Here is a 14,526-nt window from a genome sequence, read left to right as displayed (position 1 = left end):
AGTGTCCATCCTGTCTTGCCTCAATAATACTATATTATTTTCATATAGATCAACGCCGTTTAGACTGTTAAGTAACCACTTTTTTTAATGTAGTCTGAATTTTTTGAAGAAAATAGTTTCCCCTGTTTAACTTTTTTTTGGTGGTATATTGCACTGTTTTAGGATTTTAAAGATCAACAAGCCACACAACCTTCCCTCGACAAAAACATCAGAAATAATCTCTACTCACAACCAGGGTGCCCTGAATAAACGTGGTCTTTTCATTGGGGGGGTGACAAATATTAGCTCAGGCTAATTTTAATAACACCACAGTGGCACAGAGAACTTGTTATTTGTTATCATGGGCTCTTTAAAGCCCACCTAGCATGAACGAGCGCACGGGAGATTTTGGAGACTTCCTATTGGTCAGTGCACACACGGCCCTCCGCTGTTGCCGAGCGTGATTGGCCGAGGCGGCCCGTCACTCACTGCTCCACACTCTCTCTCTCCCGAAGCGGCTCCTCCCCGCTTGCAGGATTTCCACGCAAAAAAAAAAAAAAAAAACACATCACCCGTAGACTTCGTACCGGAGCCAACGAGGGGGGGGGGGCAAATGGTGCTACGAAGGACGGGAACCCGACGCGAGGCTTCCAGCGGCGTGACGGCCTGAGTCGATGGCGCTCTTTTCTAAAGTTTGACAACGGTGATCGCCCCCCCCCCCCCACCGGAGAGAGAGAGAGACGTTAGAAAGTCGATCCTAACGGCGATGAATGCGGTGTCACTCGCGAGGAAACAGGACAGAGAGAGAGAGAGAGAGACGGGTGACTCGCCCCCCCACCCGATGGAGGCTGACGGGACCCTCGCTGTGAGCCGCAGGCCCGGGACGTCACCTGTGAAGCGTCGACACCGCGACGCAGGGCGTCTTTAAAGGAGAAGAGCTCGCGCGCGCGCGCGCACCTGTCCGCCCGCCGTTGCGCGAAACTCACCGGAGAACTTCGTGGGGAAAACGGAAAGTTTGCAGGCCGGCGGTGGCTGCGGGAGGCGTTCTCCCCCCCCCACACCCCCACACCCGGACGAGATGGCAATCATAGGGGACAGTGAACGGGGGGACATTCTCCGCCTCAGGTAACAGAGGACAGGTGAACGAGCCACTGTTTCCTATCGGGTGAACTTGACGCTTCTCCCGTAGAAACGTGCGATGTTTCACTGGCTGTAAGTTGACGTTGATCTGGATTTTTACCCGAAACATTTTGGCCCAAAAAAAGAACTTTTTTGTTTTGTTTTGTTTGCCTCATCAAGCGTCGTCATGTCACTCAAAGACAATCCATGTCGGAAATTTCAAGCCAACATTTTCAACAAAAGCAAATGCCAGAACTGCTTCAAGCCCAGAGAATCCCACCTGCTGAACGACGAGGACTTAAATCAGGTGAACCACGCACACACACACACACACACACACACACACACACACACACACACACGTACAATTTAAACATGGGATACTCCACCCAAAGGTCATCCACATTCCTCCCATAATACTGTCAAAGCGATAGTGAAAGAGCGTGTACTTGTCCGCGGTTGCTTGTGCCCATTTGAACCGGTTTGTGTCTCAGGGCAAAGGTTGGGCTAATTGGACATAATTGTGTCCCGGCCCAAGGGCACGTATCGGCCTCAATTCATGCGTCCACGCGCCTCCACCTGGCTCCGTTGGCGCGCTGCTTTCGTGGAGTCCCCCCCCCCCCTTTTTGTTACGGTTATGTCTGTGAAACCTTTATTTTGTTTTGGGCCCCCTCCCACAGCACTTCCTCTTTAGTCCCCGTCTTCTTCTCCCGCCACGTCCCATTAGCCGTGTTCCCCGAATCCCGTTGTCCCCGGGGGAGGTGGACCGGGATGGTGTCTCCGCGGCGATGGCTCCTCCAGGGTTGAGAGTCGCCCACCTCCAGCGCCTGGGCTGCTCTCCGTCCTGACCGACACCTCCTCTGTCGGGATGGAAATAGTCTCGTGGTTATTTGTTCTTGCTCTGTGGAATTTCTGACCCGCTGGCTATCGACCTTATCCTTTGATGACCACCCCCCCCTCCAGTGAAAGGTTAACACCAGTGGTATCAGGTCGGCCTGGTTCTTCATCACTTGGACTCTTAGTGATGGGACGGTGATTCCATTCCACCAAGGGTAGAGCCCCATTGGTGCAGTATCACCTATGGGGTAAGAAGGCCTCAAATGGCTTTGTTTATCCACAGAATCATTGAAGGGTAAGAAAAAATGGCCCATTTTCATCTCGACTGGTCGTGTCTCCCAGGAGGACTCGCCATTTGTGCCGCTGTCGGATCGTGTGAGGAAAGACGGGACACTCGGCCCGAGTGTTCTTCCTGGGGGGGAGTTGAGGGGGGGGTGGTGGTGTCCCCGGTATTAGTGGGATTCCCTCTCAACACTTCTTTCAGCCTGCAGTCACATTATCAAACATGTCCTCTGACGGGGCTGTCGGGCAGTGTTCACAGCGCGGGTCAATGTCACAGGTCACAGTTGGGGGGGGGTTACGTCGGGCCGAGTGCAAAAAAACACGCGCTCCTGTGCGTTATGCAGAAGGCGTTTTTTGGGTGAGGGGGGGGGAGTTGCTGACTTACTGGTGTGGCAAAAGTTCAAGATGGCACCCGAGCGATTAAAGGGCCAACTGGCGTTTCCCAGCGTCTGAGTTTGAATTGCAAATCAAAAAGCTCCCAGGCTCTGTGCTGCTTCTGTTTCTCATCCACTGTTTTTCTTGCTAACGTGTGCCTTTTGCAACCCCTCTTCCCCCTCCCCCACCCCTAACCTCCACCCACCAGTCCACCCACTGAGAGGATCAAAGGGAAAATACAGTGTGTTTGCCTCTCCTTTCCCTTTTTTTCTCCTCCCAGGCTAGCGTGTTGCTCTGGGACACAGCCAGGACGAGGCCCGACCAACACACACCACACACACTCCCTGCACTGTGTGTGTGTGTGTGTCCTTGCAGTCCTGTGCGATATTGGGTGTTGGGGGGGGGGGACACAATTTGAAGTGAACATATGTTGATGTGTGTTTTTCCTTCACCAGGCCAAGCCTATATACGGGGGCTGGTTGCTGCTGGCTCCAGAGGGGACAAACTTTGACAACCCCCTCCACAGATCTCGGGTAAGTGTCTCCTTTGCTTTGACTTCCACTTCATTGTGTCGGGAGCACAGCGTAGCTCTGTCTCTTTGACTCCCTATTAATAGACTTTTGTCGCTTGATGAAAACAAAGGGTGGTCTTTTTTTTTTGTTTTTTTCTTCCTGTAGCTTCTGCTCGCACCAAAAGGGATTTTTTTTTTGGTTTGTCTTTGTGTCTGACAGCTATGACTGTGAGACCGTTCAAGTTTAGCAGCTCCGAGGGCCCAGTGAGTCGAGATCTGGCCTCCTTCCTTCATTTTTGGTTTTCATCGTGTGACATCTGAGCAAACGGGAGGCCTGGTTATTGTGACTCCTGCAGCTTCCTGTGGGAGGTTTGGGCCTTTTTTTTTCTTCTTCTTCCTATCAGAAGAAGGTCTTACACTCCCGCAATAATGAGCCTAATATTGACTTTATTTCACGAGTCCTGCTCCCCCGGCGTCGTGTAATGGGAGACTCGCTCCGCTGCACAGCGTGCTTTATCAGCTCCCAGATTATACATCCCAAAGAGGAGTACAGAGGAGGAGGAGGAGGAGGAGGAGGGGAAAAGGCCCAGTTCTCACAGCTGCGCTGATGGCTTCCATATGGGCTTCTTTGGGGGGGGGGGCACCTCAGGATCCTTCAACTCGACTACCGGCAGCAGGCCGTTGTGATGCGCGTTTCACTGTAATCACCGGTGGCTCTTTTTTTAAAGTGCTGACGGCAAACAAACGAGGGAGGGGGGGGGAGAAAACCAAAAAAAAAGAGCTGACTTATGGGATGAGTCATGTTGTAGGAGCACTTACGTCTGGCAGGGTGCCGGTCTGTAACCCCCGTAAGCCACAGATGCACAACCTCTTTAATGGGTGCCAGCGCAGTGCCCCCCCCCCCCCGCCCCCCAGCACCCTTTTTTTTTTTTTTAAAGCTTACAAAGCACCTCTTAATATTTCATGGATCGGGCTCAGTTGGAATCGGAGCCCAGGATATTTAACCCTGAGACAAAACGGGGGCATTAAGGAAGCAGCCACTCGGCGAAAGGCACCATGACTCGGCCAGATAGGACTGTTTAAGGCCCTGCATACCAAACCCAATTCTCCTGTCTGAGGCGACCCCCTCGTGGGCTCATAGTGTCTGTGGCGTCGGCGTGTCAGCGCTTCTGTTTGTGTCTCTTCTCCACGCAGAAATGGCAGAGGAGGTTCTTCGTTCTGTACGAGCACGGCCTGCTGCGCTACGCTCTGGACGAGATGGTGAGTGAAAGCTTTTCTCCTCGTAGCTGCTGTGATGAAATACATTTAAAAAAAAAAAAAAAAAGTGAACCCACACGAAGGCCACGTTCTCTCAGTTGAACTAAAATGAATGAATTTACTCTGAGACACTTGTATGGACTCGAGATGCTAAATTTCGCGCTGCGATCTAGTGGCGGCACGTGTGTTCTCGAGGATGTGAGCGGTGTGTGTTTTTGGTTTGTGCGACTAACACACTCACTGAGCACCATGGTAACGTCCTGCTTACATTTCCTTGAAAAAAAAACACTCAATAATGAAAACTAATCAGCTGTTGAATATCTGTCAGCAATTCTGCTGTTCAAAAAGGTCGACGGCGTGGTCTTCCTTTTTGGAGCTGGTGTGCGTTTGTGGGTCACTTGTTTGAACGCCGTAGTTCGTGTTTGCTGAACATCGATCGACCCGAAGCAGCAGTTTCTAAACGTGGACGAGCTTTGAAAAAGTGGTGGAAGCAGCACTTTGCAGCGTTGTTGCTTGTTGACCCTTTTCGTACCGAATGTGGATTCTGTGGCAGAGGAGAGATGATTATGTAACACAAGCAGCCGGCGCTGTGAAGGTTTCTCCCCCCCCTCTATGGAAACCCGCTACTAATGTTCATACTTTATATCAAAACAAACTTTTGTGAGAGAAAAAACAAGGTTTGGCCTGAACGGCGAACTCCATCCAGTGTGTTTTTGAGTGGAATAGACGAAGGAAAGCGGAGGATGTGCTCCTTTGCAGCCATTGTGCTCTTCGGGATGTCACTCTTCATCTCTTCATCTCCGCTCTGAACAAAGGATCAAAAGGGAGAGCGACGTTTTTTTCTGCAGCTTGGAAATATCAAGTGACGCTAAACACAAACCCTCGCACCAAACTCATTAGAATGTCGCTTTAGCGTCGACACACGGCTGCAACGGTTTGTCCGGGTGTTCGGACTGAATCCGAGTGGCAGCGTAAGATGTTCACCTTTTTGTTGTTTTTTAAAGTGATCTCGTCTTGGTCACCATTGGAACATTCTGCATTGAGTTCTTTACCTCCTGGGAAGTGGGTCATTTGTCGGTATGGATTTCGAGTGCGCAGCCTGATAAACATGCGGCCGAAAAAGCTTCAGTGCGCTGAATGCAGGAAGCAGTTCAGTCCAAATGTTGTCTAATGACACGACGGCTGCAGCCCACATCAGAGCCCCCCCCCCCCCCCCCCCGCCCGGGAGCCCCCGCCCGGCGCGGGTCGCGGACGAGGAGGTGCCCCTCCGCTCCCCTCCCGGGCCCTGCTTTTATGACTCTGAATTCTCTCGCCTCTAACCAAACCCAGATGGAGCGCGGTCCCGACCTGCAGGATGTGGCACTCTGGGAGAGGTGGGGGGGGGGGGGGGGAATGGGTGAGCAGAGGCCCGGGAGGCGTCACGAGAAAAGTCGCTTCGGGGCTTTGAGGAGCCGTTTACGTGGTAAAAAGGGGAGAAATAAAGAGAAAGTGGGTTCTCATTGGAAGGAGAGATGTTGGCCATCGAGGGTCATGCGTTTGAGTGGTGGATCCTCTCAGAAGCCCGTGGACATGTTCTGTGTTCTCGTGCATCTCGTTAGCTGTGGATTGAGGTGACTGCATGTGGATTCAGTCTCCACCGCGCGCTGAATCTACCAGCTGGGTTTCTTTCTTCTTTTTCCTGCGAGAGCCGACGCAGTTATTTCAGGGAGACCGTTGCCAAGGCAACGTGTTTTTGTCCCTTTTGTCCAGTGAGCAGCGCGTGTAACGCGGGAGTTTTTTCTTTTTCTTTTTTTTTTTTTAGCTCTGGCTGTCTCTGTCCTCGCTGAAGGGGACAAAGGACAGAGAACACTCTGGCTGTCTCTGTCCTCGCTGAAGGGGACAAAGGACAGAGAACACTCTGGGTGTCTCGGGCCGCATGGCGAGCGAGCCCTTTCGCCAGAAGGTTCAGGTGCAGAAAGGAAACCTCTGACACAGCATTGGGGAGGGAGGGGGGGGAGGGGGGGTGGATGCACCTGGACCTGGAGGGGTGTTTGACTGTAGACTCTTTGTCAGGAACAGGTGTCGCGAGGGTTGAGAAGCCCTCGGACCTGACGCCGCTGAGAGAAAGTGGCGTTTTAATCGTTGTTTTGAAGGTCCTGGGAAAGAAAAAGGTGAAGTGAAGGAACTCTCCGGCTCAACGAAGCCACTTTAACGCCCACGCTGTAATACACATGACCTCTGGATGACATGTTTGTTCTCTGACCCTTCCGCTGACCGCGGCCTCGGTGACTCACTGGGCATCAGGTGACCGACCGTCTGCACCACAAACGCGTCCCTCGCTGGTCCAAGTCTCTCACCAAATTCCACCCGTTGAAGTCATTCTCATTTGATCTGAACTTAATTTCCGGTGTTTACTGGATATTGTGACAGTGGTGGACCCCTGCCCCCCATTCCCCCCCCCCATCCCCCCCAGCAGCACAGTCCAACAACTCCAGAGTTTTGACAAACTTCCCTCTTTTTCCCACACTGGTGCATTCCTGTAACCTGAGGTACACTATTTTCCTCTCTCCTGAATCCCGAGTTTTGGCCCTCAACTGCTTTGAACGTGCAGACAGACGCAGAAGCCCTCCAGAAACGCCACATGTGGGGCTATTTTTAACCAATAACCAGCTTTTGTTACTTAGGCTTTCTAGGGAATGGGTGAGTGGGCGGGGCCTCTGAAGCGGAGGCCGACCCTCCTGCCCCGTCAAATTGGGAATACTTCGCACTTGCAGGTCACACGTTTGACGGGTGGAAGGATGGTGTAGGATTGACGACTGGAGAGCGGGAGAAGCGGGTGATTAAGAGGGGAAAAGGGTTTCGGTCGATAAGACGGCGTGGGGCCGCCCGCGGCGTTTCGTTGTTTACAAAGTGCGGGTCCCGAGTGAGGCGTGTGTTGGTTTTGCAGAGATACGGGTGCGTGAGAGCCTCCTTTTAACCCCTGCCCTTCCTTCCCCGTGGCTCCAGTAGGAACTGATCTGCTGGAATGTAAACAGCCGTGGATTACAGTGGGGTCACTGTTCCCATTGCACAAAGCCACTAAACCATGGGAACGGCCATTCATACGGCATGTAATCAGCAGGCTGCACAACACTGTAGCTGCCACTCAGTCCTCCAGTTTTATTCAGGGGCATTCCCTTGTTGTGCTTTTCGGATACAGAAATGGGGAATGTTTTTATCCCGAGCGGTCGGCCGCAGTGGGCTGACCACAATGAGGGTGTGTGTTTTTTTTTTTTTTTCTTCTTCTTCTTTCCAGGTTTTAGCCACCACCGGGAAGGCAGCGCGGCCAACAAGCAGAAGCTGGGTGCGAGAGCCGAGCGCCGCTGTTGAATACTTTATATGCAAATAAACGAAACCATGTGTTAGACGGGTCCGGGGGCTGGAAGGCAGTAGTATTTATTACCTCACTGCGGCCCCTGCTAGCTATATAGGGGATTTTATTGTGAAGTAACAGATGCAATGAAGTATTTGCCGTCTCGGTGCAGCCCAGTGAGCCTCAGGGTTATTATTTTACAGCTTTCATTAGGTTTCGACACAGCACAAACAATACCTGTCTCTAGGTTGTCCAACCATTCTAGTAAAGATGACTACACAGGAAATGTATGGTTAATATGCACAGTTCAATATTTGTTCATTCATAGCGAGTTGTGTAGTGATACACAAAAAATAACGTTACGGCAACCGGGCTCGACCTCAGCCTGCCCACCGGATCCGAGTGGAGGAGTCGTGGGAGATGATTGACCTGACACTGATTCAGCAAACGTAACCGCAGCGAGATCCGGCCAGAAGCGATTTGGTAGTCTGCTTAGACGTTGTGCATCCGTATCCCCCCCCCCCCCTCCTAAAGCAGAGAATCTTTCACTTTTTGGCGTTACCGGGCTTCAGAATCTAATCTGCTCGAGGCCGAGTCGGCTCTCTGGACATCAAACGCCTCACTCTTAACGTACGTATTGGTTTAATGTTTGATGAACTCCGGCTGACCCCCCCCCCCCCCGTTACCCGTTCCACGTTTGTTGTGTGTGAAGTTGTTCCTCGGGCCAAGAGACCTAATGAGTCTAAAAATAATGGCTCCCAAATGACGTATTAGATTCAAATTACAGTCAATAAAACAAAACATTGTTCCCCAGTATGTGCTGTCCAACGCACACAGAGAGGAGGACAAGCCCCCCCCCCACCCCCTTTTTTTGTTTTGTTTGAGCAAGCAGGAAGTGCTAATGGGACCGAATTCATTGACGTCTATTGACCTGGAAATGTATAGTCAAAATGGGGCAAGTCGGACCACATCATTAATGAGGCGTGAATCCCCCGCATCGGAAATGAATCACGTTGGTTGATTTGTTTTATTAATGACAGCTCAACACTTTGAGCTTTAGTGGAGACGGCCCCTGTCCTCTGGGTCGGAGGACGCTGAGGCAACAGAAAAAGGGAGAACGCTGCTAACGCGAATTCGCACACAACTGGCACCGACCAGTAATCAGCGGTCACATGTGTTATTAAATTGCATTTGTCCCACTCTGTGTCACAGCTGTGTGTGTGTGTGTGTGTGTGTGTGTGTGTGTTTATTGGGTCGATAACGTGCACGGCGGCAGCGTTAAATGAAGTCCAGGTGTCTGAGGCGCGCAGTAGCTGCGGCCGCAGTTAAATGTCTCGCCGCGCCACAACAGGAGCATTGGATGACCTTTGACCTTAGTTTGGGCGACCGGCCAATCCAACCACCTGTCAGTCAGGTGCTTTGCAGACTACAGCGTTTTGGGGGGGGAAGGAAAGTGCAACCTTGTGTTTGAGTTTGGAAGGATTATTTTTAATCAATCCAAAGATTTTCTTTTTAATTCGTAAATGGATCGAATCACAGATTCTAATGATTTCTTTGATTTGATGCAGTAGTTCCCCAATGTAGAATGCAAAAATATATAATATAATCCTATTTAATTAGTATTGGTGTATTTGTAGATTTGCATTTAATTATTTCATGCAAACTCAATCTTCTTTTTGCATATGTCCACATGAAATACTTCTTCTTATACCATGGATGTGAAATGAGAGACTTGTTTCCATCTGGAGGGGGTTCTGGTTGAGCCCGACTGCACTTCTGCGTCATTTCTTCACACATGGTAGACCTCTAAGCTGCACAAACCTGCTCCTTTTTTGTTGATTAGAGTCGTTTTCATGGGGACTTTTCACATTACAACCTGCATCTAACGGGAGTCGCTTCATCTCGGGAATCCAGACGCTGCTGTTTTCAGGGCAAACTGTGACCGAACTGCTGTTAAAAAAAAAAAACAGATTGTAGATCTGCAACTCAAAGGATTTACTGCTCTGGAAGTAGATGATGGTTCTGTATTCAGTGTGTTGGAGATAAAAAAAAAACGTCCATTGTACAGCTTCTCTATTTTTTACCGATTATTGTCCGAGGAAGAGTTTAAAAAGATGAGTGGAATTCATGGACAGTGTTCCGTTTGGACCCGAAATGTGTCATCAATTCATACGACACGCTCCGTGGCCCACTGGTGTTCCACCAATATGCGGCTCAGTGTTTCACATCACGTCATTGATTGAGACGAATTATCTACAAGTTGCCTCAGTGTTGAGAGAACCTGTTTTACAATAAGCAGCTTGTCCATTTTAGTTCAATCAAGCAACTATTGCTTTGTAAAAAAGCCCTTAAAGCCTTGAACACAGTCATTCTTTTGGGAGGCGTGCTATCACGTACATCATGCAGAAACCGACACCTTCAGTGAATTTGGAATCCCGCTCAGCCACAGTTAGCACTGACTAAAGGTGGAGGGTAAAAGACGTACCGATTAGTAGAGTGAGAACACAGGAGCAGCTTGACCCTGTTGGATGGAGCCGGATGGCAAAGGAAGAGAAACGTTAAGCTCCACGTGTAAAACCACACACTCACTAATGCCACTTCTACTCCGTCACCACCGACGCATTTCACAGCGCCAGCTTTGTGCGTTTTTACAGTTATTCATTCGTTAAAATGATGCATGTTACGCGGACAGAATGAACAAACCTTCGCTTCGCAGCGCTTGTATGCAGCGGAATGAGGAAATAATGCAGTGCAGATCGGTTCTTGGTTCACTTTGCGCCCACACGCTTTGAATCACTGCTCCATTTATCTCTGGTGCATCTGATTGACCGATCGTGGCCCTTTGTGAAAAGAATCCTGCCGCACTAGCAGGAGTAAAAGGCTCTTCCTCTTCCTCCTCTTCCTCCTCCTCCTCCTCCTCCTCGTCGTTTTGCCTCGTAACCCGGCATTAAACGTTAAACCACCCACTCGCCTGCCCGCGGGGGCCTCCGCCAGCGCCGCTACCCGCCCACGCCGCTCCCTGAAATACCCGCTACCAACACGCCGCGTGGATCTCTTTCCCCTCTGAGCACGCCCCCCCCCCCCCCCCCTCCCACGGCAACAGAGATGTCAGATACCCACCGTGTGTTTATCCAAAGTACAGGCGAGGTTTAGGGTCAGTATTATAAGTGGGGCTGTAGGGTAAATACCACATGTTGTGGTATCTGGGGGGGGCGGAGGGGGGGGGTAATGATGGGGCCGTGGGGACTCGTGAACTGTGATGATTGTACTCTTGCCCGTGACCAACATGTCAGCTGTAGTTCCCGTGCCTGATTGCAATGTATATCTGCGTTTGTGTAATTATTGTGGACCTGGGGAGGAGAGGCAGAGATGTTTGATAGAGCCCCCCACCCCCCCCCCGTTTTTTAGCAGAAGGCCTTCGCTGCTACCCAGGGTTTGTGTTTCCCTCTGTTGCCTCGCGTTGCCACGGGAAACGTCCATTCGAAGGACTGCTGTTATCGGCGGTAACGAGCGGAGGATGTTGGACCCGATTCCCCCGCCATGTGGATGAGTCAGGGGGGGGGCCGTGCCAGATCCTCGCCCCCCCCCCTCCTCCTCCTCCTCCTCCGGGTTCCCATGTCCTCGGCTGTGGGTGCAGGGTGACTAACCTGAAGATCCTGCCCTGACGCGTCGGGGAGAGAAGAGCGATGCATCCTGATCCAGCTTTTTTTTCTTTTTATTTGTCACAACCAACGTCAGACAGTTGGCACCTGATGCCAAATAACAGCTGTTTCTGATCGACTTCCAGGTGTTTATAACTACCGTGGCCCTTGAGCAAAACACGTTGAGGATTTCAACTGCTGATACCACATTATTAAGGAAACAAGGCAAATGTCATTTTCTTTTTAATGACGCTCCCCCCTCACTTTTACTTTCCATCACTAGAAGCGAGTCCGTCAAACCCCAAAAATGCTGATGGCAGAGGAGGAGAATTCGCCTTTCGACCAAAATTGAGAGTAGATCACCGGCCAGCTGCCAAAAGAAGCACATATTTCTCCCCCTGTGTCATGGGAGCGGGATGTCTGCGGAGCGGGCAGCAGACGACGAGCGCCGCGGCACGCTACTCACCGCCCTCTAAGCGCGGCGTCGGCTCCTAATGAACGCCGTCGCAATGACACGCGCCATCTGGACGCCGTGCACAAGACGGAGGAATAATACACGGCGCAGTGGAGCCCGACTGGGAAAATATTCCCTTCAGTTGCATTGGGAGAGATCCGATTTGCTCATTTTTAATTCGGAGTTTTTAGGTGTTTTAAGTATTTCCAATTAATCAGAAAACTTGCCTGAGTATTTGATGCATGTTTCGGTTGAAGTTCTAATTTAGCTGCTTCTTTTTCTCCAGGATAATTTTATATATTTCCCTATAAATATCTTCCTGTCAACGCAATCAGACCTGGAGTAACTAAACCTCCTAAAAGGATTTGTCTGCATCTCCGCTCGAGACGCCGTGCCGCCCCCCCCACTCCCCCCTCCCCACCATTCATATTCAGACGCCGCAATAAGTTTATGCTGGTTTCACCGTTTCCATTCTGGGGATCACAAAAGCCCACTTTGTTCGGGCCTCTTGTCTCTCGCTCGTTTCCTGGTTTGAGGGTCGAGGGACTCGAGCCCACGTGCACAAAGGGCCCATTGTGGCCCCCGGGCAGAAGGGGACCCGGTCCAAGCTAGTTGACGGGAGAGGTGTGGGTTCAAGGGGTCCGGGTGGGGTGGGGGGGGGCGTAGTATAGGTGCTCAGCTGACGCTGCTGAGGGGGGGGGGGAGAAGTGCTGCTTTTTTATACTGCAGCCTGTTCACAGCCGCCTGCTTTTATGTAAGCGCTCAAATAATCACACGTTCAGAGCGGTCCGATTCATTTTCAGTGTCCTAGAGGATCTGATGGTGTGATTATAAAGCGAGGGGGGGGGGGGGGCTTAAGCTGCTCGTACAACTGTTCCCAGAATTTGAAATATTTTGCTGTTTATCCTCCTCTGACTCCAGCTCAAGGGCAGGCCCACATGTGTGGTTTACTCCACATTTGTTTACTCAGACAGATGGCCTCAAAGCCCCCCCCCCCCCCCCCCCGCTCCTTCTTCTTCTTCTCTTCTCTTCTCTTTCTGCTGCTGCACTGCTGTTCTCCTTGACCACCACCTCTCCGCCCCCCCCCCCCCCCTCCCTCTTGTCACCCTCTCTGTCCCCAACCGCCCACGTCTGTGGGTGACGGGGCCCTCAGGTCAAGCTGTCGCCGGCCTCTCAGCGCGGCCTCAAGCGGGCCGAGACCCTCGCCCAGCTGTCCGTTGGTCTGTCGAGCCCTGCTGTTGCCCCCCCCCGCCCCCCGCCCTCCCTCACCTCGTTGTGTCAAGAGCCCTCTGGGGTTTCAAAACTACCGACTTTGTCCACATCCAGGTCTTCGGTTGCTGATACTCGAGGGTTGTGCTGCACAAACGGTTACTTTTATTAAGTCAACAGACGGGATGACCAGCGTGCTTAGTCATGCAGCACCAGTCTACTTTAAACATAAACGCCTTCAGTTAACACGAGGGGGTCGCTCGGAGGTCGACCACAAAGTCGGTCCAAGCGCTGTCCCATCTATCAATGCCTCCGCACAAAGCAAGGCGAAACTTCAAAACGCTGCATGACTCACAAAGCGCTTTTGAGTGAAGCGCCGTGTGAGGAGATTATTCTCGCCGTGGTTCAGTTCGAGTTGAGCGAGCATACCTTCCGTTCTTTGTAAACGAGCCGTGCCCGCACACAAAGCCGCCGCACGCTTACATAAACCCGCGCCCTTTGTGCACAGCGCAGCGCTTGCAGGCCGCGTTACTCGTTGCTGGCGACGGGTCGGGGCGTCCGCGGCGGCGGCGGCGGCCCGGGGGCTCCGCCGTCAGACGGATTGAACTGGAAACCGCTCGGTGAACTCGCGCTGTTCATCAGGACCTTTTTTTTTTTCAGAGGTCCTTTCTGGCTCTTTCTGTCGAGGCCCGTAAGCAAAGTGGCCGTGTGGATCTGGGCGAAATGCAATGTGAATAATAAAGTAAAGTCGTTTTTTTCTCTATCTGCTAAATGTGCAGCGTTAGTTCTGTTCTGATCATGGGCTTGGGCTTGGGCCCCTCCACATATGATGCAATTATGTAATTATTCTCTTTTAAATTCCGCGATACACATCGCATGAAACAAAAACATCACGTGGGAACCCCAACCAGAACATTTTCTTGTGCACAGACTGTGATTACATCAGAGTGCGTGGTCCGCCAGGCTTGGCAGGAGAACGATGCCCGGGAGGGGGGGGGGATTGGGTGAGAAGACCCACGGAGAGTGAGACGTGGGCACGTCTGCTAACTTAACACTGTGTGTGTATGTGTGTGTGTGTGTGTGTGTCCGTCGTGTCCCCCTGCAGCCCAGCACGCTGCCGCAGGGCACCATCAACATGAACCAGTGCTCCGACGTCGTCGACGGAGAGGCCCGGACCGGCCAGAAGAACTCGCTCTGCCTCCTGACCGCCGACAACGAGCACTTCATACGGGCCGAGTGCAAAGAAATCATCAACGGGTGAGACGTGCCGAGTGGGAAGGGAACAAGGAGACACTTGGCACGGGGAGGAGAAGTTGTGCCCTCTGCTGTCTCCTTTGTGCCTTTTCACAAATCCACACAGCAGTGACGGTGCACATTCTTGACCCCCCCCCCCCCCCCCCCCCCCCCCAAAACCGTTCCCCCCCTGCGCCTCTGTTGGCTTATACCCCTCCTCCCCCCCTCCTCTCTCCCTCCCTGGCTGCGGAATACATACCATGGCTATTCTTAGGTTACTGTGACTCACAACACCTAC

At 51.8% G+C, this 14,526-nt stretch overlaps 1 protein-coding gene across 1 annotated transcript in view; it reads left to right on the top strand.

Moving 5' to 3' along the window:
- The first annotated feature begins 561 nt into the window (after positions 1-561).
- The window catches only part of si:ch73-103b11.2 (plectin), a 31,514-nt gene continuing 17,549 nt past the window's right edge, over positions 562-14,526 (top strand). Inside the window, 5 exon segments of the mRNA XM_062560163.1 lie at positions 562-1,104; positions 1,279-1,405; positions 3,048-3,125; positions 4,298-4,363; positions 14,101-14,252. Coding sequence (XP_062416147.1) covers positions 1,058-1,104; positions 1,279-1,405; positions 3,048-3,125; positions 4,298-4,363; positions 14,101-14,252 — 470 coding nt within the window. The 5' untranslated portion in view covers positions 562-1,057.

This window comes from Pungitius pungitius, chromosome 21 (assembly GCF_949316345.1).
Source record: "Pungitius pungitius chromosome 21, fPunPun2.1, whole genome shotgun sequence".
Classification (NCBI taxonomy): Eukaryota; Metazoa; Chordata; class Actinopteri; order Perciformes; family Gasterosteidae; genus Pungitius; species Pungitius pungitius.
The sequence above is the reverse complement of the archived record's forward strand: the minus strand, read 5'-3'. Positions and strand labels throughout refer to the sequence as shown.